This window comes from Rhinopithecus bieti, unplaced genomic scaffold (genome assembly GCF_001698545.2).
Source record: "Rhinopithecus bieti isolate Rb0 unplaced genomic scaffold, ASM169854v2 scaffold_13029, whole genome shotgun sequence".
Taxonomy (NCBI): Eukaryota; Metazoa; Chordata; class Mammalia; order Primates; family Cercopithecidae; genus Rhinopithecus; species Rhinopithecus bieti.
Window position 1 is genome coordinate 1322476 of NW_016807982.1, and position 24492 is coordinate 1346967.

General features: G+C 42.1%; 1 protein-coding gene across 1 annotated transcript in view; it reads right to left on the reverse strand.

The window, feature by feature from the left end:
- Positions 1 to 24492, reverse strand: part of CSMD2 (CUB and Sushi multiple domains 2) — a gene marked incomplete at its 3' end in the record, with an annotated part of 670449 nt that overhangs the window by 216041 nt on the left and 429916 nt on the right. Inside the window, 1 exon segment of the mRNA XM_017884421.1 lies at positions 1751 to 2077. Within this exon segment, the coding sequence (XP_017739910.1) occupies positions 1751 to 2077 (327 nt within the window).

The window sequence follows — 24492 nt, forward strand, 5'->3', positions numbered from 1 at the left end:
CATCCAACTGTCTATTTGTATAAATGCATGAAAACTATCTGATACCTGTAATAGCATCCATAAATTGTTGGCAAGGATCATTTCTGGCTGGGGGGATTTTGGGTGGTGGTTAACATCTCTCCTTTGACCTGTCCCGTTTTTTGAGTATTTACATATTGGGTGTGTATCATTTTTACAATGGTAGAGAAACCTTGGAAAGAAATACGAGTAAGAGCTATCCTCAGATTAGTCTGCTGCTCTCAAGATGAAGCTCAGCCCCTGGGCCACCAGCTGCCTCCTCTCCCAAGTTCCCGCTCAGTTTCTACACCTGCTGCAAACCTAGAGTTCTCGGCCCTCACCATCCTGGATAAGTGTGCTCCCCAGGATACCTCTTATTCCTGTTCTTTTCACTCCGCCAGGGCAAGAAAAAGCATTTACTCATTCATGGATCCTTCCATTCCGTAAACATTTGTTGATCCTTAGCACACACCAGGCCCTGTGCTGGGCCGAGGGATATAAAGATAAGGAATGCATGCTCGCCCCTTTGTAGTATGAAGCAGCATGGTCAGTGCTAGACTAGGAAGGTTAGGAAAGACAGAACTAGGCTCTCACCCTGCTTCTCCCTGCCCACAGGGGATGAAACAGGAATCCCCTGGAGGAGACATGCCCTGAGAAGGTTCATTGTGTCCTAAAGAAGAGTGGTGAGGAGTATGGAATGGGCTTTACCTGGCTGGGGATCCCAAATGGCCCACCAGGTAGCACCTAATGTCTTCAGTCCAACTGGACTCCAGAGATAGGTGGAAAACGGAGGCAAGGCCTTTATGCCAAGAGTGGGAATGGGGGTTGGGAGATCAGTATGCGTTTGTGGGCATGGGGCACAGCTTGCACTGGCGACTTGCCCTTCACAAGCAGCCTCTGGGAAAGGATCTAGTTAATTGCTCAGATGGACCCACCTCCAGCCACACTTGACTGTCTGTCATCAGCCAAGTCCATTGGATTTATAGCTTCTTATGACCTGATAACCACTTCTTGCTATCTTTGGTGACTTGCTATTTCTAGTCTCCAAGCTTCTGCCGCCCCCCAACCCCCTCTGTAACCATGAGATACAGAAATAAAAATAATCACTGCAGAGTTTAGGCTGCTTCTAGGGAAGGGGCCCAGGATTGAAACTGGAGGTGGCAACTTTCAGATGATGGCCCTGAGAGGGGCTATGAGGAAATTCCCTAAGAGTTGTCCCCAATAAGTCTGGGAGCCCAACAGAAGTGTTGCTCCAAAGCTGTGATTCTGATTTGACTATAGGAATGGGAACTGGGCAAAGCAAAGTGAGCAGCCCTGCCCGGAATGCAGAGGTCAGCAGCAGGCAGGCATTCAGGGTTTTGGGAGAGCACCTCAGAGAGGGCATCAGGAATGAATGAGAATGATAGAGACTTTCTTTCTCTTGGACTCTCCCTAGTTCTGGCTGGGTCTTGTAGGATGGAGAAGGTTGGGGCAAAAATGAGGTTCCAGGCTCCTTTTACATTATATATCACAACTATGGGAGATAAATGCCCTTCAGAGAGGGACTTCCAGAAAAGAGCACCCTGCCTGGCAGCCAGTGCTTTATGCCCTTTCTTGGTCATGCTGGGAGCTCCATGCCTGGGCACTGCAGCCCTGCAATGCTCTGGGAACTACCCCATCCACATCCCCTCCTCCCTCCATGGGAGCACCTTCAATCATCTTCAGAGGCAGACATTCAGAGGGAGGGCCAGCTGGTGACAGAGGGAGGACTCACTGGTAAAGGTGATGTTGAAGCCCCTCTTCCCTGTGGAGTGGTCAGTCTGGAACTCGAGACGGGCCACGTGGCCACTGCTTGTGATGGAGGAGGGAAGCTGGTTTCCTGAGAAGGTGCCCAGGACGGGCGCCTCGGCGGTGGCCCCATCCTTGATGACCAGGAAATCAAACTGAGGCTCCACGTCAATGTCGTTGAAGGCCAGGTGGATGCGGCTCTCAGGCCTGGCCAGGATGAGCCAGACGCAGTGGAGGTGGTTGCCGTAGTCCTCTGGGTAGTTGGGAGACAGGACAATCCCAGATGGGCTGGTGAAGTTGAAGAAGCAGGAGACTGCAAGAGAAGAGCAGTGGAGGTCAGTAAGCGTCGCCAACATTCTGCCTAAGCCACTGAGGGCTGGCAGGGGGAACATCTTAGTCTAAAAAGCAATAGAAAGAAAGAGTGGCACAAGGGTTGGGCTGGACTGGCTGGGTTCTGAGCTCCAGGCGAGGAGACATGCTGGGCTCCATGCTGGACTTAGCAATGGATAGGGCCCCTTTGGCAAAAGGCAGACATGGCAGAACTGGTCTTCTCTTGGTCCTTCTCCCCTGGTCAGCACGCTCACCTAGGCAGTGTCCTCACGCTTTGGGTCCCTTGGGTGGGGCAAAGCCGTAACTCAAGCCTAAGTGTAGAGTCACAGTCCCTGACCTCTCTCAGCTGGGTTTGCAGCAGAAGAAAAGGACACTGCTTAATGACACAGCGATGCTAATTTCCCAGGCGGTAACCGGGTGGAGACAGTCCAGGACCATTTGTCTCCTTCAAACATTTTTGATGGGAAAATGATAGGTGTGCCACGGGATTCTGACAACCCCAAGATACCACACTATGCTGAAGAGATGCCAGGAGCACCATCTTTCAGAGACCAAAGCTTCTGAAGAAACTGGGGGAGGGAGGTGACAGCGTCCATTATGATCCCCATCCACGTCCTGTTCTCTCTCCCCTATTTCACCCTAAGGGTCCTCCCTTCTAAAAACCCTTATTTTAAGCTGTTTTCATGCCAACTACTAGCAGACTCTGGAATAAGAATAGGCAAAGAAAGTGCTATAAATGAGAAAACAAACAAATACTAACGCAAAATTATAAAAGAAAATAATAAAATGGAAAAAAATTGCAATGCCTATGACACAGGAAAAGTATCAATATTGAATTAGAATCTTTATCTAAGAACATCACCAAGATGAGTAAAGAGAGTGCTTAGAGGATTCATATGAAAGAAAATAGAATTAATATGACAACACAGTCCATTTCAATAGAAAAAAATATACGATCCAGTATTGTTGAGGCTTCATGGAATCTGATACATGCATTTACTGCCAATTGCAGAGCAAAACTGGTATGATCCTTTTTGAAGGGAGTATATAAGTTCTTAACCAGAGCCACAAAACTACTCAAAGACTGACTCAGTAATCTCTAGGAATTAATTCAACCTAGCCAAAGATGTTTACAATGACATAATTTTATTATAGAGGAAAAATGCGAACAAACTATATGTCAGCCCAATAATGTGAGGTAAATTATAGCCTTTAATGTGATGCAGTTTGAGTGCAATCATTAAAGTGATAAATATGACTCTGTAGAAAGAATGTTAAACATAATTTTAAATAATGCTGTAGATCATAAAATTATATGCATGTTTTTGATTATAGCTATTAAATATTTGTTTATATATGGATAAAGACTGGACATGAGTCCCCGAATAAAAACTGTATCAGGGTCATAGGCGTTCAAAATGAAACAACATTTAATTTTGCTGATTGCAAAAATGCTGTAGCTTCATTCTAAACATCTTTTAATATATACAAGTAAGAAGAAGGTAATTCCATATATGGATAAACATTTAAGTCCATTTATAACATTTATATAGATGTTTGGTGTTAATTAAATTGATATGTAAGTGAGTAAAATATTAGACTTACTAAATGTAATGATGCTAAGATGAAAAATAATAAAATCATGTTTGCCAAAGGGGGAAAAAACATAAAACAAAAAAATTGGTGACTCCTTGTGATGAGTTTAGTCCTGATTCTCCCTGACTCTGCCCAGCTCCCTCTTTTTTTCTGCATGAAGTATTTCTTTTCCAGTCTGCAGCTGTAAAAGCCCTTGTATGCAATTCAGCAAAGTAAGCCTGATTCCTAAGACACATTCGGTCTCATCCCTGTAGTCCATGTATATTTTAAGTATAGAAGAATTCGAGCCAAGGGGAGAGAAGGACATGGAAAAGCTTTTAGGTAATGGAAGATCTAGTTAATGGCAATTATTATTATAGATTATTGAGGGCTTACCAAGAGTAGACACCATTCTAAGCACTTTCATCAATTAATCAATGTAACTGTCACTATAACACTACGAGGTAGGTATTGTTATTAACCCCATTTAAAGATGAAGACACTGAGGCACAGAGAGGTTAAGTAATGCAGGGCCAGTAAATGGTAGCGCCAAGGTCAAATCAATGAGCCTGATTCTAGAGACCAAGTTCTTACTAACTCCCCAGTGCTGTCTCTCAGTATGATAATAACACTTCCCACTGGGCCTATGTGACCGTGGAGTCTTAGAAGGTGTTCCTTGAATCTGCTGAAGATTCATCTGTCAACCTGAAATATTACATTAGCACTGAATTGGGGGTCTCTAGGCTGGACATGGATGCCCCCACACAGCCATCTTATCTCCAGCTTTGTGGGAGTTCAGTTGGGAACATAATGCAAATAATGAGGGATCAAAACTGAAAGGCAAAGACCTTGAAGACAGAGGGGGCAAATCACAGGGCCTGCTGAGCAAGTCCAAGGCAGATGAAGACAAAGAAAGGTGCTACAGTTTCAGAGGGAAGATGGTCAGGGGTATTGTGAGTATGTGAGCAAATAAATTTGCTGCAGAGGAGTATTTAATTAAGAAGGCCTGAGCCCCTCTCCCCCTCTCCATCACTCTATCAGTGTATTATTTTTTCTCTAGAACCTTTTACCAGGATTGCCATGTTGCAAAGCTCCAGGGGCACCATTTTGGAATTTGAGCAGCTATATATGATAGCTGTGCTTATCATTCTCTAAAATTATCTTGTTTACATGTTTAGCTGTTGATGGTCAGTCCCTCCCTCTCCCCAACACATACACAGATCTTTCATGAGAGCAGAAATCTCATCTGATTCTGCTGACTCCCTAGTGGCTCCCACAATGCCTGGCACATCGTAGGTGCTCAACCAATATTTGCTGAATGAATCAATGAGTACCTAATGGTTGAAACCATTCTGAAAGAAGGTGACATGAACATGTGGGCCTCATAACCCCATCCCACTCCAAACCTCAACCAATAGATTGACCAAAGTCTGTACAAATATTAATAGATGGATACCTGTGTCAACTCTGGAAAACAGAGAAAAATACTGTGCTGTAACCCTTCATAACCCTTCATGTATTTATCTTAGACATAGTACAGATGTGCCCCAAAATAATTTACAGTGGAAAAGGGTATGAATGAGCCAAGCTGTTAAACAGCCAGAGGCAACAGAAAGCTGCTCTTAAATATCAAAGGCCTCAAAAAAGTCCTATTCACATCCACTCAAAGATGTCTCCTATCCAACCTAGAGATGAATTTAAACAACAAACTCAAGTAGGATAAAGTTATGGTTAACAAAAAGCATAAACAAAGATTGACAATGAGCAAATAAAGCAATATGGTCATGAATTTAAATAATTTCTGTAAACATAGTTATAAAATGAAATGCAAGTGTGACAAATATTCCTTGAAACAGAAAATATAAGACGTTATTCCTGCCTAACCTCAGGGTAGAATATTCCAGATTATACTGACACAAAGAGTAAAGTTGGAGCAAGGAGATATGCTAATTTGCTCATCTTGCGAGAAATCCTGTTTTGTAGTTTCTGTAGTTAATTAGAGAAATATAGGTTGGAGCATGCTTTTAAAGATGTTAGGTATAATTAGTAATAGAATATGAAATAGCTTATCTTCAAAATTACCAAAGGGGAAAAAGCAAAGCAGTCAGTTTAGGGAGGAAAAAAGAAATTCAAAGGAAACAACAAGGAAGCATGGGGTAGGGGTGTTGTAATATAAGATGCTTTAAAAAAGATAAAACATCATTTACGACAACAAATGTATACAGGTTAATCTCCTAGTAATATATAACCCTCTCTTTGGGGCAAAACACACAGCTAAGAGAAAGTGACTGTGAATACTCAAAAGTAAAGGAATAGGCCAAGATAGCTCAGGCTTTACATTAGTAGAGTGTTGTAATTTATCAATACAAGTCTCAAATATTCCTATTTAATTGGTGGACTGGGCTCAGGGAATCACCGATTTTAAAAAGTTCCCCAGGTGATCCCAAATTGCAGTCAGGGTTTGAGAACTACTGGTGGAGGCAAATGTGAACAAAAAAAAAGAATTTTAATATTAATATCAGATCCGTGGATATTATATTACACCTGACTCTTGGATGATCCTTTTCTTATGCCAAGAGTTTTCTGGACAGCTACCAAGAGACATTTCTTATTATACCTGGAAGGAGACAGGGCTGATAAACTGACACTCTTAGAACAAGAATGTGGCCTTATAAAGCTGTCTTCCATCTCAAGAGAGTACTCAGACCTGTTGCAACAAGGGCAGGAAGAGGAAGTGTGCGTTATTCTACAAAGATCTAATCTTTGTTGCTCTGGAAAATTATGTACGCATGTTGTATTGTAATATTTCTGTAAGAGAATAGGAAGAGCCTGCTCCTCAGTGTCTCAAATGAGGGATTTAAAAAAAAGTTGTAATTGGATCTCATCACCATCAATCACCCAGGTTAAAAGAGGGAGATCAGGCACCTTCCTCCTTCAGAGTAGTGACCAGGCTGTGCTCATGGATCTTGACCTTGACTAAACTTTTAAGTCAGAAGTTTCAGATTGTTGACAAATAATAAAGGTGGGAAACTTATTAACAAGTAGATGTGTAATTACTGTGCGTAACATTAGGTTATTTTTAACATGAGCTTGAGTAGAAAATAAAAGGGGCTTGTTGGCCGGGCGCGGTGGCTCAAGCCTGTAATCCCAGCACTTTGGGAGGCTGAGACGGGCGGATCACAAGGTCAGGAGATCAAGACCATCCTGGCTAACATGGTGAAACCCCATCTCTACTAAAATACAAAAAACTAGCCGGGCGACCTGGCGGGCGCCTGTAGTCCCAGCTACTCGGGAGGCTGAGGCAGGAGAATGGCGTGAACCCGGGAGGCGGAGCTTGCAGTGAGCTGAGATCCGGCCACTGCACTCCAGCCCGGGCGACAGAGCAAGACCCCGTCTCAAAAAAAAAAATAAAAAAATAAAAAAAAAAATAAATAAAAGGGGCTTGTTGAAGACCCCTCTTTTATTGTGTTTTTCTTTTGGTGTTGTTACCAAACAAAGAGAGTTTGCAATAGTCTTGATAGAGACCTAAAATAAAAACCAAGTATCATATTTAAAACATGGATAATGAGCCCATTCCAAAATAAAGATATGACAGTTATAATACTTTATTCTCAAAGCATGAAAAGAGACAAAATAAAATATACTAACCTGAAATCAGGATCAAGATAAAAAGGATCTGAAAATATTATGAGTGTGTATATTATATGAAACTGTGTAGTCTTCAAACAAGGAATGCAACCTTCTTTACAGGTGCCCGTGGACTATTACAAAATTGACCTTACATTAGGCTATAAGAAAATCCCCATAAATTCTACCACAATGCAAAAACTGTTGGGCCACATTTTCTGTTCACAGTACAGACAAACTAGACATCAATAAGAAAAGAACAAGGAAAAATCCATAATCACTTTAAAATTCTTAAAACTCTTTCCAAATAAGTTCCTGAGTTCAATGAGGAAACAAAGCTGTCAATACAGACTTCTTATAATGATGATGATACTAGACCAAAGCTGTAGTAAGGAGAAAATTCATAGCTTTATTCATGATTAAACAATAAAGAAATAAAATAAGTGCAATTAGTGTTTACACTTAAAAAGTTACCAAAAGAATAACTGAACATGATTAAGAAGAGAAGAGATAACAAACTCAGAAAAGATGAAAACAGAAAAAAAATTGGCTTCTGAAGAGATCATTACAAATTTCTGATTGGTCTGCTCAATAAGTAGAAATAGAAAAGATAAATGTACATAGAGATAGGAGGCTATAATAACACTAAGGTGATAATCCAACTATAAAATAATACTAAACATAACATATGAAATACAGATAAGATGGAGAATTTCCTAGAGAAATTTGAATTACCAAAATTAGCATGAAGGGAAAAACATGAGGAAACTGGAAAATACTTAGTGGGTAGGTAGTTTCACGGCCAGTGCTTCAAAACTGTAAGCAAACTTGTAATAGCCATGCTATTTAAATTGATTTTGATATAATACTCCCATAACAATGATATGTATGATACATACACAATCATATCCACCAACACAATGACACACCTACAGTATAAAAAATCCTTCATGCAAAGTGCTAGAAAATCAAAATCAGCCCTACAACAATAAGCCAACATGACCAATATAACAAAAAACAACAAAACTGTACTGATAGGCAGAAAAAAATCTTTTTAATGGAGAGACAAACTATGTTCCTGTGTGAAAAATTCATATTACTAAGATGAAAAGTGTCCTAAATCATGGTACAAATTTAACACAATTCCAGGCAAGGTCTTTTTTTTTTCCTGGAACTTAAAACCATTGCAAGATACATCTGTTGGTAAATAGGTGAAAACAGCCAAGCTGTCTTTGAGACAGATAAGGAATAATAGCATATAAGGTGCTAGTTGGCATTCTGAGAGCTTCCTGTATCTTAACTCATTAACTCTCACAGCAACCCTCTGAGATGGGTACTATTATTAACCTACTTCACAGAGACAGACAATGAGTCCAAACGTTAAGTTAATCTGCCCACAGTCATACCATCACTGTAGATGATAGAGCTGGGAAGATGAACTAGTCAGGCCAATACCAGAGCCCAAGCTCTCAACCATGACGCCTACTTCCTCCCAGTGGAGGAAGGGCTTGCCAACCCAGATATTAAGTACTAAAACATATTATAAAGCTGTAATAATATAATTTATACTATATTGACTTCAAAAGAGAGATCAACAGAGCTGTAAAAGAAAGTCCAAAAAAGGAGACAAAAATACATGATGAAGGGGGCTTTTCAGATTAGCAGAGAGAGGGTTGATTGATCAATGCATGACGCTAGAACAAACGGCTAGCCAGTTACTGACAGGATTAGATTCACACTTCATTCCATGTACAATAGAAAAGTCCTAGAAGAAAATATAAGGAATATTTGTACAATGTCGGAGGTAAGGAAGGACTTTATTATTATTACACTAAAATTAGAAATCATAAGGGAAATTTTAAACTACAGAAATGGAAGGTTTTAGATTTCAAAAATCACCATGAACAAAAGCTGAATAATGACAGACGAATGGAGAGAAAATATGTGCAAGTTACTACATTTAAATATTTACTATCCTTCATCTATAAAGAATTGGAATTTGACAGAAAGATGTACACTCAACTTAGAAATATTGGCCAAGGAAGTTAAGAGGCAACCAACAAAGAATAAATAAAGTTGGCTAATAAACAGGTGAGAAAACATATAATATTATTAGAAAACAAAAACTTAAAACAACAGAGCTATTGAGTTGGCAAAACAAAAAAAGATGGTGTGGAACTTTTTGAGAGAAAGGAGACAAGCTGGCAGGGCAGATAGGGACCAAGCAGTCAAGAGGTAGGAGGAAACACAGGAGAGTGGTGTCATACAGATAAAGAAAGAGGGTTTCCAGAAGGAGGAAGGGCCATCTGTTTTGACAGCCTGCTGAGCACCATGTATAATCTTGGCTGAAAATGATCCACGAGGTTTCAGCAACATGAGACTCATTGGTGAGTTTGGTGAGAGCAATTTCAGAGACGTAGTGGACTCAGAAGTCAGAATGGAGTGGAGTAACAGGGTACTGGGAGGTGAGAAACGAACATAGCAAGGGTACATGGACATCCTGCTACAGAAGTTTGGGTATGAAAGAGACTTAGAGAACCTGCAAGGAGATGAGGGTGTGAAGAAAGATGCTTTTTATTTATTATTATTACTGAGACAGAGTCTCACTTTGTTGCCATGCTGGAGTGCAGTGGCGCAATCTTGGCTCACTGTAACCTCCGCCTCCTGGGTTCAAGCGATTCTCCTGTCTCAGCCTCCTGAGTAGCTGGGACTACAGGTGTGCGCCACCACGCCCAGCTAATTTTTTTTTTTTTTGTATTTTTAGTAGAGATGGGGTTTCACCAAGTTGGCCAGGATGGTCTTGATCTTTGACCTCGTGATCTGCCTGCCTTGGCCTCCCAAAGTGCTGGGATTCCAGGCCTGAGCCACTGTGCCCAGCCAATATGTGTTTTGTTTTGTTTTGTTTTAGATGACAGCATCCTGAGAAAATTTCAATGTTGATGGAATGCAACTTGCAGAAGGAAAGTGGCTGAAGAGTTAGCAGAAGGAGGAAGAATATGAAGCATAAGGTTCTTGAAAAGGTGAAAGGTGAGGAAGAATTTATAGCTAAATGTATTAAACAGTAGATTGCAACCCATTATTAGCTGGTCATAAATTTCATGTTAAGAAACAAAACAAACAAAAAACAACAAAAAATATAGTTTGGTTTTTTTGTCTCCTCCAAATCTCAGGTTGAAATGTAATCCCCAGTGTTCGAGGTGGGGCCTGGTGGGACTCATGGGGGCAGATCCCTCTTGAATGGCTTAGTGCCATCCCCTTGGTGATAAATGAATTTCTGTGCTGGTAGTTCACATGAAATCTGGTTTCTTAAGAGTGTGGTGCCCCCACCCTACCTTGCTCCCCCTTTCACAATATGATACACTGACTCCCTTTTGCCTTCTACCATGACTGTAAGCCTCCTGAGATCCTCACCAGGAGCTGAGCAGATGTTGGTGTCATGCCTGTACAGCCTGCAGAACCATGAGCCAAATCAAACCTCTTTTCTTTATAAATTACCCAGCCTCAGGAATTTCTTTATAACAATGCAAGAATGGGCTAATAAAGGAAGAGAATAGGAAATATCTGAGTTCAATGTAAGTAGTAAAGGTAAGTATTGTTTGTGAAATGTATATTGCAATTGTGTGCAAGTGCATACAAAGTCACAAGGTAAAAATACATTTCTCACTGCTCTGTTAAAAGTTTTTAAAGGTTCCTTATCTAAAGCATAAATGGAGTTATGCTAGAAATTTAAAGGGGAATTGTTTTTTGATGGGAGAAAGGATTGATAATCTATTATAAAAGGTGGGAAGAATAGAGGAAGGGTGAGGATGGATGTTGGTCTGTAGGCTTGGCATCTTTAGTATTTGAAAACTGAGAGTGTTGCCTGTGAGGTGGAGTAAAGTGAGGAGAAGGGGCTATTCATAGGTTCAAGGAGGGTAGTGAATGTTTGGGGTAGTTTCCATGGAGAAATGGAGAAGAGAATGACTTGAGAAACACAGATGGATTGCCAGGTACTGTTGTAAGCCTGACTGAGATTGGTGTTCATGAATTTATAGCAGTGCCAATTTGCCTGGCTGGGCAATTTTCTCCAGCAATGCTCACCCAAGCAGAAGTGGCCCAATCGGATTGTTCTTGCTTCAGTGTATGTATCTAGATCTGTAAACTGAGGCAGCTCTACTGATTAAGCTATTGTTGAGCTGGAAACAGAGGCTTCACAAACCCAACCTTAAATTTCTTTCACCTCTTTCTGGTCAGAAGCTCCATGTATGTAAAGTTGTGTCTCAGTCATCTTAATGTCATATCTGGCACTGGAGCTTGGTGAAAGTTATCATTTAACTGTGTTAGTTCCAAAGACACTGTGTGAGTTTCTCAAGGTCACCTGCATCAGGGTGAAGCTAGTTACTGGGTAGGGCTTATCCTTATCATAAACAAGATTAAGTTAACTGTAGGCTCCGTTCTCTCTAAGGAGAGTACTGAGGATGCAGTCTAGAAACTCATACACATTCCAAAAGGAGTATGAAGGATAAATGGGCAATACTGGCTGTGCATTTCCTGAGCACATGCGTGTCCTCCTAGATTCATATTTGATATAATCCAGTCCAAAAGCCATACATTGTGCCCAGGTTATTTATTTTTTCTTTAAAAAATTTTTTAGAGATGGGGGTCTCACTATCTTAGGCTGCAGTGCAGTGGTGCAATCCTAGCTCACTGTAATACTGAACTCCTGGGCTAAAAGTGATCCTCCCACCTCAGCTTCCCAAGTCGCTGGGACTATAGGTATGTGCCACTATGCCTGGCTAATTATTTTTATTTTTTTTAGAGATGTGTGTGTGCAGGAGGGGGAGGGGGTCTCACTATGTTGCTCATTCTGGTCTTAGACACCTGGCTTGTACTCAAGTTTTTGTGTTTCTTTTTTTTTCTGCCCAGTTTCTACCCCTTGGACAGGTAGAATTTGAGCATAGGTGTTCTCAGACAAATTAAACGGGCATTCCTAAGACACTTTGGTTCTTCCATAACATCTTCTCCAGGTTTTCCACCTCTAGCTCTGACCATCCCTTGGCAGTCATTTGAAAGCTTTCCCCTCTACCTGACTTTTACCTTTTGAAACATGAACGGATCCATTTCAGGGTCATCTTCTCACTTGCTTGTCCTCTTTAGGGCACCTCATCCCCACATAACTCCTAAATGCATGCCTGCAGAAAAGACATTTCTTTTGAATGCCAGACCTGTGTATCCAGTGGTCTTTGAAATGTCTCCACCTAGCTCAAGTATTGATGGAGTGATGGAGCACCTGCTGTGTGCCTGCCACTATTCTAGGTATGGGATCAGCAGCCACCAAGATGGATAAACAAGTCCTTTGACCCTCTGAAGTTTACATTCTAAGAGGTGACAAAAAAAGAATGAATGGCATAGGGGTGGGTTGCTTTTAATAAGGCAGCAGGAATGGCCTGAGGAGGTGGCCTTTGAACTGTGGCCTGATAAGGAATCAATCATTCTAAGGAAGGTTCACCACAGGGGGAAAGAATTACAAGGGCAAAGGCCCTGGGGTGGGAATGAGCTTGGTGCATGTGAGGGACAGAAGGGAGAGCAGCATGGTAGGTAGAAGCAGGGTGATAGATGGAGTAAGGAACACAAGATGAACTGAAGAGGATGACAAAGTCTTTTAAAAATCATGAGAGTCAGTTTGGATTTTATCACAGCAACTTAAACAAAACATGTCCACAATTGAACTTTTTGTCTTCTTCTCCAAACTTGGTTCTCAGGGGCCAACGTTCCCCAAACTTGGTTCTCAAGGGAACCAAGGTTCTCTGGGACCTGGAATGTTCCCTGGCATTAACAAATGACTCAGCCTTTCCATCACCCAGGTATGGGTTTGCCCTAGGCGCTCCTCTCACTCCCTACTCTTGCTTCCTTTATGCCACTGCCTCCAAAATAAATTCTAGTAACCCAAAGCCTCCTACCACACTCCAGACTTGACGCAAAACTGTCTGATGTACATCCCTCCTGGAGATCCTACTGACACCTCAAATGCATGCCCAAAATTGAACTCTTTATCTATTTTCTTAAGCCTCCTTCATTCCTTATCTCCATGAATGACAATACCCAGTTGCCTAGGCAAAATATATCAACTCCTTCTCCCTCACTCTCATATTCAATCAGTAACTAACTTCTGTTGATTCTATCTCTTCAGTATTTCTTGTACTTGTCACATCCTCATCACATCCCTATTAAGTGGAAGCCCTCTTCCTACTGCCATAGTCTACCTCATGTCTATTTTAAATTTCACTCATCTTGAATCCATCCTCCATATCGGCTCCAGGGTCAATTTTGAAAATCACAAATTCTTTTGCTGTTACATCCTTGCTTGGGACTTCTTAAAGACTCCCTGCCGCATAGAAGATAAAGTCTAGACTCCTCATAGGGGTACAAAAGACTCTCAGTGACCTAAGGCCCTTGCCAATCTTTTTTATTTTTATTTTTCCACTCTCCCCAGCCTCCCCCATTGCACCCTACACTCCAGTCAGATTAAACTACTTGCAGCTCTCCAAATGTGCAAGGACCCAGTGATTTTTTTCTAGAATGTTCTCTCCTCCCCCACTTATCCTTCCTAGCTGCAGTGATAGAGTCTATATGACAGGCTCATTGCACTCAGGGCCTCAGCCACTCTTGGCTATAACTACACTAGCTTGAGGGCTGTGGAATAAAATCCTGCTGCCATAGACCATGGGTGGCCAAGCATCTTCCAAACCAAATGCTCTTTCACTCCAGCTGTGTTGGCTTTGTTTATATAATAGCAGCAATATAACACTGCTACTAATAACTATAACAAAAATAGGAAAATAATACAAAGAATTTGCTGTATGATTGGTACAACAATGAATCAGACATATACAGGTCTGCCCTCAGGGAGTTTATAGTCTAGTGAGGGTGCCAGGTAATCCACAAATAAAATAAGCATCACTTATTACGGTAGATCATACTAACTGTTCACAATCATTTGTTCTCTCCTTGCCCTTGCTATACGTCTCTTGAGGTGGTGCTTTCTTCCCTATTCCCACTGACTTTGGTCTTAGTCTTGCAATTTACTTTAGCCCACGGAATTGTCGGTGGACATGACATACGCATTTCCAAGCAGAGGTTTTAAAGGTACTTGGGTAGTTTGGCTCTGTTCCCTGAAGCTTTTGCCTTCTGGCATGAGAACAACATGCTCTAGGCACAACGTGGTCCTTCAGCCTGTGTCCCAGAATGAGATGTTATGTGGAGCCCAGGAGAGCCCTGCAGAGCTGCAGCTGACTTACAGCCCTCTTGAGATAAGAGTAATAAATAAATATTTATTGTTGCAAGTCATTGAGAGTTTTGGGCTGTTGATGTCACAGCAAAAGTTGACTAACACACTTATAAAAAAGGGTATGACGGAAATAAAAAGTGAAAGATTGCTCTTCTGGATAAGGTGGTTAGAGATGGTCTCTCTGGGAATGTGACAGTTAAGGAATGATGAGCTGGAGCCAGTCTTGTGAGGGACATTCCAACATGGTGAACTGTAAGTGGAAAGGCATTGAGGTAGGCAAGAGTTTTCACGCAAGAGTGGCACGGGATGAGGGGGAGAGAGGTAGGAAAGAGTTAATCATATAGAGCTTGAGCTCCTTTTTTTTTTTGAGACAGAGTTTCTCTCTGTCACCCAGGCTAGAGTGCAGTGGCATGATCTCTGCTCTCTGCAAGCTCCGCCTCCCGGGTTCACGCCATTCTCCTGCCTCATCCTCCCAAGTAGCTGGGACTACAGGTGCCCGCCACCATGCCTGGCTAATTTTTTCTGTATTTTTAGTAGAGACAGGGTTTAACTGAATTAGCCAGGATGGTCTCGATCTCCTGACCTCGTGATCCGCCCGCCTCGGCCTCCCAAAGTGCTGGGATTACAGGCGTGAGCCACTGCGCCCGGCCCAGAGCTTGAGTTTCAAGTCAGTGACAAGTAAGAAAAAAAAAATAAACCACTACATATAGCCTCATAGACCTTTGACTCAGAGATCCCTCTTGGCATTCAAATCATTCACTGAGGCCCAATTCCTTTCTTGGCATGAAGTCTTTGGCATATCAGGGTGCCCACATAACATAGTGCCCAAACTAGTTTTGAGAATGAAAGGTGGCACTATGAATAATTACCTAGAACAAAAGATGTAAACTGGGATTGTCCCAAGTGAACAGGGATATATTGTCACCCTACTCGTGGTAGCAGCTACTCATGAAACTAGCTTTGCTTCAAGTTCCTCATTCATAACTCAGTCCCCTCTGGAACTGGAATCCTAAACTGAAGCTCATTGGTAGGGGTCTGATGATTGCTAAGTTCTTGCCCTCTATGGCTGAACCCTGTTACCTGTATCCTATAAAGGTTGGCTAGGTTCTTGGTATAAATTACATGACTGTTTATCAGCATAACCTCTGGAAATTACCCACTGCCTGGAGTTACCCTGTGGCCATGACTGATTCTTGCCACACCTCTGGAATAATGCAATGCCCTTGCCAAACCATTCCAGGTGCTTACCCTGGCCTTAAGGCCCTCTTCATTGAGATGTTTAGAGGTCTTTCCCAAGGCCAGGCTCTGTACTGGGATTTTCATGCATTCCTCAATAGCTGGCTGAGGAACTCATGTTCCCAACTCACAGGAAAGATTCTGATACCTTATGGAACAAAGCATGAAAAAGATCCCCTGCCTATGCTACTGGGAAGAAGCTGAGTCCACACTCCTGGGGCTCAGCTTTTACCTTGAAAACAGACCATAAGTTATTTGGAAAATATATATAGCCAGACCAAGCCACCATCCCAAAGTTGGAGCAAATATGAATCCTTCTAAAAATTGGTGGTTTGCATGTATTTTTCACTTATTAGTTGTACACATTTGGGAGGGAGGAAGAGGGCAGTTACTTTATATCATTGAGTCCTTTCTCTCATATATAAAAATGGGATTAATAACTTCTAAATTACAGCTTTGTTGTGAAGACTCAATGCAATGAAGTTTGTGAAGGCATGGAGCACAGCACCGTGCTGGGCTCAGGGAAGGTATACATTCAATTTTGGCTGAATTTGAAACAAGAGGGACATCCTCACTCTGCTGCTGATAGGTGTCTCCATGCATGTTTCTGCCTGGTGTATCTCCTAGTCTTAACCAGCCTACTAAGGCAGCAAAAGTGGTGTCTCCCCACTTCTCCCGTACCATACCCTCAATCCAGCAAGACCCCAGGCCAAAAGGTTTGCTCTTTGATTATCAGTCCCTCCTCTCCTCAAGGAATGAACAGGTAACTCCAAGTCCAGAAGATTCTGACAAAACTCTCCATTTGCAGGAAGGACTGACTGCTTGGCTGCCAACTGCGACCTGGTGAGGCACCTTCTGTGAGCAGATCTGTGGGCAGATCACTTAGAAAGGAGAGGCACTATCAGTTGCACAGGGGTACCTGGTACTGAACAGCTCTTCACTTGAGTGTTGGATATTCTGTCAGTCCTGAGTCTCACTGTGAGATTCTGAGGAACTGTGACATGTTGGGGGAACAGAGAGAAGTCCAGATGACTCAGTCTTTCCATGTCCCAAGCAAAGGCTACTCAAAAGTGCTTATCTCTTGTGAGATCCCACAGCTGCCTGTACCTAGCCCCCAGGATCCTATGAGTGATACTCATAGGGTCTTATCCTTGCTACATGGGTAGATCCCAGCTGGTCTCTATGCCCAGCTAAGGTTAGCTTCAGCTGCTCTTATTAACCTGGTCAGCCAGACGCAGGTATTAGCTAGGAAAAAAGTATCTTGGCATGATGTAATCCAAGAGCTCAAGCCTTCCCATTAGCCCAGAGGAATTCAAGAAAGGGTGTGGACCACATCTTCAATAACTCAGGGGATGTTCTCAGGACTATAGGCCCAGGTCCCTGGGTCTTTGAGGCACCCAGGGCCTGTCCTCTTCACCTGAGCCCCTGAGCTCTGTTAGAGACCTTCATCACGCATTCTAAGCCTGTTCATCAGAGCATCCTCACTCAGGGAGTCTAGAACTGCCATAGTCCATTCATGCCTCAGACCACGACCCACTGAAGACTGGAAAAGAATACATGCTGGTTGTTCTCCATGAACACAAGGAAGTACATCTAGATTTTCCTCCAGGGGAAATACAATAATCCAAGGGAGTTTACAGGTAGCCTGGGAGAGCTCCCTGTAAGACCATGGGGGAGTCTGATCTGAGTCCCAGAGCAAGATGAGAGTTGATCAGGTAGCCTAGGGCCAGGAACCTTTTCTCTGAATCCACCTCCCCGAGTCCCCCAAAAGATTGCTCTTGTACATAAGGCCTAGAGGAAGGGCCAGTCAACACAAGAGGGGTAACCCAAGGCTCTCTTAGAAAGCCAAATCCTAGAAAAGGTATGTAGTGCCTTCCCCAAGGACCACAGAGTCTGAGGACACCCACGTCACTGAGGGCTGATAGTAAGCACATATGCTCAAGGAAGATGACAAATTCACCAAGAGGCTCAAAGAACAGGGTTGGGGTATTGACAGAACTTCATGCTCCAGCTTTTGAGCCAGCAGCTATGAAAACAGACCCTGGTTAGGGAAACTCTGTGTTGGCCTCCATAGCTCTCTGAGTCAGGCATGGCAGAGCACAGTGGAGAACGCATACACACAGCTTTGCACATTTTACAGAGAAAACAGAGCCTGTTGGCTTGATCCCAAAGGTGAAAGCTGAAGTGAGAATGACAGAGATACCCCATCCCCCTACAAGTAGAGGTCATAGCCCAGGATTAGACTCCTAAAGCTTGGCCAGGTTTCCTAGTCCCTATTCCACGCAGGTAGCTGTGGTCCTAATATACCTTGGACCAGGACTCTTAGTTGTGGGAATAAGGCCTTTGAACTGGGCCTTGGATTAAGCTGTGTTCACAGTTTGGTTTTGGACAGATTCCTGGGTTGGATTGGACTGAAATTTTGCCTGTGCTACAATCTTCCAAGAAGACTTCTGAAATTCTGCCAGTTGGAATGAATTTTTCTTCCTCTACATTCTGGTAGCACTTTGTGACCACATCTATGGCTGCAATAATTCAGAGACTGCTTTAAAATAAAAGTACATGCTTATCTTACTCACTAGCGTATGAGCTCTTGGAGGGTAAGAACCATGTTTGAAACATCTTCATCACTTGCCGGGTGCTGAGTGCAATGGCCAGTACGTAGTACCCACTCCCTTCCACATTTTGCTGCATTTAAATTAAATGAAAAACATCAAGTTGTAATGTCAGAGTACTGGACCATGCATCTCATTTCTTGATGGGATACCAACATGGAGGTCAACATCCCATGGACCCTAGGAGACTACAATCATCATAACAACTGAGTTATGGCAGCCTGGCCAACTTAATAGCAATAGCATATGAACACAACATACCACCACATGCATCACAACCCCATGTATCTTGGCATGAACACAAGTATTAGCTAGGAAAAAAGTATCTTGGCATGATGTAATCCAAGAGCTCAAGCCTTCCCATTAGCCCAGAGGAATACAAGAAAGGAACTCAAGAGAGGAATTCAAGGGACCAAACCTCACAGAAATGACACAAAACTTCCCCCAAGGAACTAGCATACAGTATGTGTTCCATACTAGTTGTTCAGAAATATGACCTAATGTCTAGATCATCTAGGAGTTTTTTAGAACTACAATTCCTAGGCCCCATTTTGGACCTACTGAATTGGAATTTTGGGGGACAAGGTCAAGAATTCTGTACTTTAAAAGGCCTATGAGTGGAGTGATTCTAATGGTTAGCTGGGTTTGGGTCTACTTTAGACTAGGCAGGGCCACCAAAGACACTTCCTTCTCCTATAAAGTACCTATTTAGACATAAAGGAAACAAGTGATGTGACTCACACTGGCCTGGCAGGGAAAGTGTTGACTACTTCCTTGGACATCCTGATAGGAAATGCTGGGAGCCTCCTTTGTGAGCCATCCCTTCAGTCTGCGTGATCTCACCCTGGCCAGGTACACTGAAGACCTGGATCCCATGGGCTCGGTTCTTACAGCCAGATTCTGAGCCAAGCCCAGCTAAGCATGATGGTACATTGGGAAGGTCCATTCCCACAAACTGGTGGGGTGAGGTGTGTGTGGCTGCACAGGGCCAGTAACTGGTGGGCTTGTGAGAAGCCCAGCATACCCATAGGTTCACTCAGTTTTAGGATCTCCCTCTTCTGCTAACCCTTCTTCAATATGTATGCCCCAGCCCAGGGACTGGGCTTCTGTTCTGGTTCATGGTTTCCTCTCTAGTCTCTGATGTGAGACTGAAGTCTCTTTTTGGAGACTGAAGCCGCTGGCTGGGTCAGGGATATACTCGGCCGGGATAGACCCTATTCCCTTGGGTAAGGACCTGATTCAATCCAGAAGCTTCCTTCCCCCATAAAGTATCTGCCTATTTGTAAACAAAGGTAACAAGCAATGATGTGACCTACACTAGCCTGGTAGCACAAGAATTGACTCCACCTCCTTGTACATTCTGAGAGGCAACACCAGCAGCCTCCTTTGTGACCCATTCCTTCATCCAGAGTCAGCTCTTTCAGCCCTGGACTCCCTCAACTCTGGCATACCCTTCCCAGGCTGCCCCATGGTCCTGGGATGCTTGACTAGCTATGACTAGTGCCCATTCTCCAGTACAGTAGCAGATACAGACCCTCCCCCATCCTGCTACCACCGCTGTCTTTCCACTCAAGGCGACGTCCCCTTTATATCACTGGGAGCACTCTGTAGAGTGGGCACCCCCTACTCTGCCCACCACTAGCAAAGGGAGAACACAGGTCTTCAGTGTTCAGGCTCTCAAGGGTTGGATAACAGAGGGAGGAAGCCCTGGGACTCCCTAAGTTCCCTGCTTATTTTCTGGGGCCATCTGTAGGTCAATGAAACCTTGAAGGAAGTCTAGGGAAATGAGGAGAATGTTACATTAAGCAGAGGAAGCTCACACTGATCACCGTCCCTGGCCTGATCACAAACAGTTCCCAGGAATATTATCCCCCATGCTGAGGCTGATACATTTAAACCTTTGCTGATCCCAACTCTGGCTCTGATCATTTGAAAAAGGCAATTTCCAAGGACTCTAGCTATTGTGATCATATTTTCTGGGCCAAGGGAAATGATGTTTGAAATTACATTTGTCCTGGAAAATCTGGGATTGTATGTTTACAGGGAACACTAGGTTTCAGCCATAGAGAGGAGGGAAAATAGAGCATGCTTCACCTGTGCATGTGGCATTGAGGTCAGGGTGGGAGGAGAAGTGAAAAAAGGACCTGCCTATTTAAGAATAAAGGTAACAAGCAATGCATGTGAAGCAATGTATGTGACCTATATGAAGAAAACCATGGAGCTGTTATATTTAGAAAAACGAAAGTAGGCGAACAAAAACATGTGTCTGGATAGGAGGGCTCTGTATTATAAAAATGCCTATTTTCTTCAAGTTAATTTATATTTTAACAGGAGTGCACATACAAAATCCCAATAGGATTTTTTTTTTACTCTGACAAAATGATTCTAAAATTAATCTTGAACAACAAACAGATGAGAATAACAATGAATATTCTGAAAGAGAAAATAATTAAGGGAGGAAGGAGTTGTTTCTAGCTCTGCCAGATATTAGAACACATTATAAAACAACAATTAAAATTATTCAATACCAGTGCTAAGATGGAAATAGAGCAGCAGAACAAAGTGGTGACTCAAGAAATAGACTTAACTACATTTGAGGATTCAGTATGTAATAAAACAATTCATTTCCCTCTAATCAAAAGGGAAATGAATTACTTAATAAATTGTGTCGGAAAACTGCATGATAGTTTGGACAATATTATACATTCATCTAAGTAAACTCCAGATAAACAAATTATATTTTAAAAAATCAAGTTACTGACAAATAACCAAAAATAAAACGAACTGTTTCTCAGATCCATGGCAGAATAACTTTGTCAGCTTTGAAAAGAAATCACAAATACTGAGAGATTTATTTATATGGAAATGTAAGACAACTATACAGTGAAAAATAGAAAACAAAAAGGGAAAATGAGATTGGGAAAATACATATATCAAATACCACAAAGAATTTCTATAGACAATATAGAAAGAATGCCTTCAAATGGGAAGGAAAATACCAACACCCCAGTAGCCACATGTCAGTACCAATAGTCGCTATACAGGGATCGGAAACAGCAAATGCCCTGTGTCCCTCCTAGACAGGGTTGGACCCAGGTTGGCTGAAGAAAGGCCAAGACTGAAGTCTCCATCCAGTGTCCTGCGATGGCAATCTTGGCAGTCCTCCAGACACCTCTTTTATACCTCTTACTCCAAGAGGGACATGTCTCTGGCCCATGGCTACCCAGCAGTCTGTCTCCAGATTGTGCTTCCATAAACCCACCTCCCTTCTTCACTCACATCCATTAGGCAGCAGCCAACCCCTATTGGAATCATTGCAAACCCAAGTACCCAGTCCTGCAGTGTGGGCGTGCGTGTGTGCATGGGTGTTTATGTGTGCGTCAATGTATCTATGGAACGTATCCCTTTTGCATAGGCCCAAACCCTATGGCTTCTCCCAGAACCCACTGCTGCCTCTTGGATGTCTCCTTTTCCAGCAGGGCCTCTCATCTTTTGGGCCCAACCATTCTCACAGAGATGATGTCAAGTCTATGCCCCATGAGAAGAGGGGCTGTTGCTCTTCTGTTCAGTACCGACTATGATACCTGCGACATTGCAGGCACTCAATAAATATGTGTTAAATAAAAGAATGAACCTAATATTCACGGCACCAATGTTTTCTCATTGAAAAACTAAATTATAAGCCCCAAGGGCCCGCTTCATTTATATAATGGTGTCTATCACCACATGAAGAGAGCTCCTTGAGGACATGGACTGTGCCCAATTCATCTCTGAACTCGCGGCACTAAACCTTGGGCTCTTTACAGTAGTCAACAAAGGTGTGCTACAGAAATAGATTCAACTTCTAGCGATTAGCAGCTTTTAAAAGGCCACACAAATATTTGGAATTTAGTGAAGCTAACAAAGTTTACAAGCAATATATATGTGACCTAAATGAAAAAAAAAACACAAAGTTGTTATGTTTAGAAAAGTGAAAGCAGATATACATGAAAGAGAGGCATGCCATGTTTCTGGATGGAAAGATCACACATTTTATGAATCTTGTTCTTAATCTTATAGCTTTTGCTACGGCATTATGAACCGACACAATATATGGGGGGAACCATACAACAGTATGCATCAAGAGTCATAAAAATATTCATGCCCTGATCTGATAATGTCACTCCTAGAAATTTATTCTAAGGAAATAATTCAAGAGAAGAAAAAGCCATAGGCCTGAAGATGTTCATTATGGCCTTATATAAAATAATTGAATATAATTGGTTGAATAAGTCATGGTTTATTCACTTGACAGAAGAACCTATAGATTTTTAAGAATGATAACTATGAAATACATGTAGCAACATGGTAAGATTCACAACAGAATATGGGCTTTAAAACATAGAATGCAAAATGGTATGCCCACTCTGATGAAGACCACAGAACATATGTGTATAGATGGGTAAGAATAAAAAAAGACTGGTCAAATTTGAAGTCAGTTTGGTTTAAGGGAGAGAGAATACGAATATTTTCTTTATTTAAACTTTTAGATTTATTTAAACCATTAAATGAGCTTAAACTTTAAAAATACGAGAACATACCAAAAGTCTACGTCAAGTATTGGCCCTTGAGCTCCAGATACGTCTAGAGATAGAGTTACAGCACATTATATAGGACATGGCACCATGAGATTGTCTCTTTAACCTGAGTAGGATCATCCCCAAAGGCCCTTCAGTTTAGAATTTGACCAGAAACAGCCATACCCTCTTATGCACCTGACTTTGTATATAGCAGGTACTCAATAAATCAAGATGGATAAATAAATGAATGGGTAGAAGGAACAGAGAAAAAGTAAAGATTAAGAAGAGGTTCCAACCCCAGTGTATTGTATGTTGGGGGTATACAATATTGACAGAGTTCCAATAAGGATCACAAATCTATCTTTCTTGGATTTGTCTAACTCTTGTCAACTTTTGTTACTCCATGAAGGTAACTCAGCCAGCAGTTTGCTTCTGTACTCTGGCCTAGAATTTTGCCCTCAGGCTTCCTTGGCCTTACTTTTCAGATGATCCCTAAAATTCTAGAAATCTAGTGCAATGGAGAGTACAGGACTTGCAGCAAGAACCTGGGTGCAAATTGCTGCTCTGTCAATTAATAGCTCAAATTCCAGCCTATTATTTAGTGGTTCTATGGCCATTGTGTTAGTTACATTTCTTTGAACCTTGTTTTAATCTATAAATTGAGAGAATAAATACTCCATAACATAGTAGGGAGGACTCATATCTTCCCAATAATGTAGAACATTTAATAAAATTTGCATCCTCCTCTAACCCATGTCTTCCCACTGTCATAATGCTACAGACTTTAATCATAGCCTCACTTAAAACACAAATCCATAGGATTCTTCGTATTTGGAATTTGACAAAACTAAGTTATCCTAGACTAGTGGTTCTTCATCTGTGATTTTTTTTCCCCCAAGGAATATTTGGCAATGTATAGAGATATTATTGACTGCCACAACTGGTGTGTGGGGCGGGTGCTACTGGTATTTAGTGGACAGAGGACAGAGATGTGTTAAATATCCTATAATACACAAGACTGCCCCACACAAAAAGAATTATCTGGGCCAAAATAGCAATAGTGCTAAGTTTGAGAAACTACTCTAGAGTAATGATCCACAGGAGAGACCAGCTTCTTGCAGATCCCATTACCCAATTCATTCCAGCATGTGTGTTTTTGTGTGTGTGTGTGTGTGTGTTTGTGTGTGTTACCAGAACAGAAGGTGAGAGAAGTAAGGAGGAAGTCAGGGTAAAGGACCGGAAGATACCAGCAGAGGGCTGTTTCCCACAGCATCTCTGTTTAGAAAATCCTACTTTCCCTTCCAACTCTCCAAAAGCCCAGCTCAAGTCTTGTATCTTCTGGGACGTTTTCCCTGAGCACCAAGCACCAATTTTCCCTCCCTTGACCTCTCAAGATTAGATTGTTGATTTGTAACTTAAATTGTATACATCCAAGAAGTCCCTGCCTTCACATTTCACACACATACTATACACATTAAGAACTGAGCAATTAGGATTCACATCTTAAGGTGGTTTACAAAAT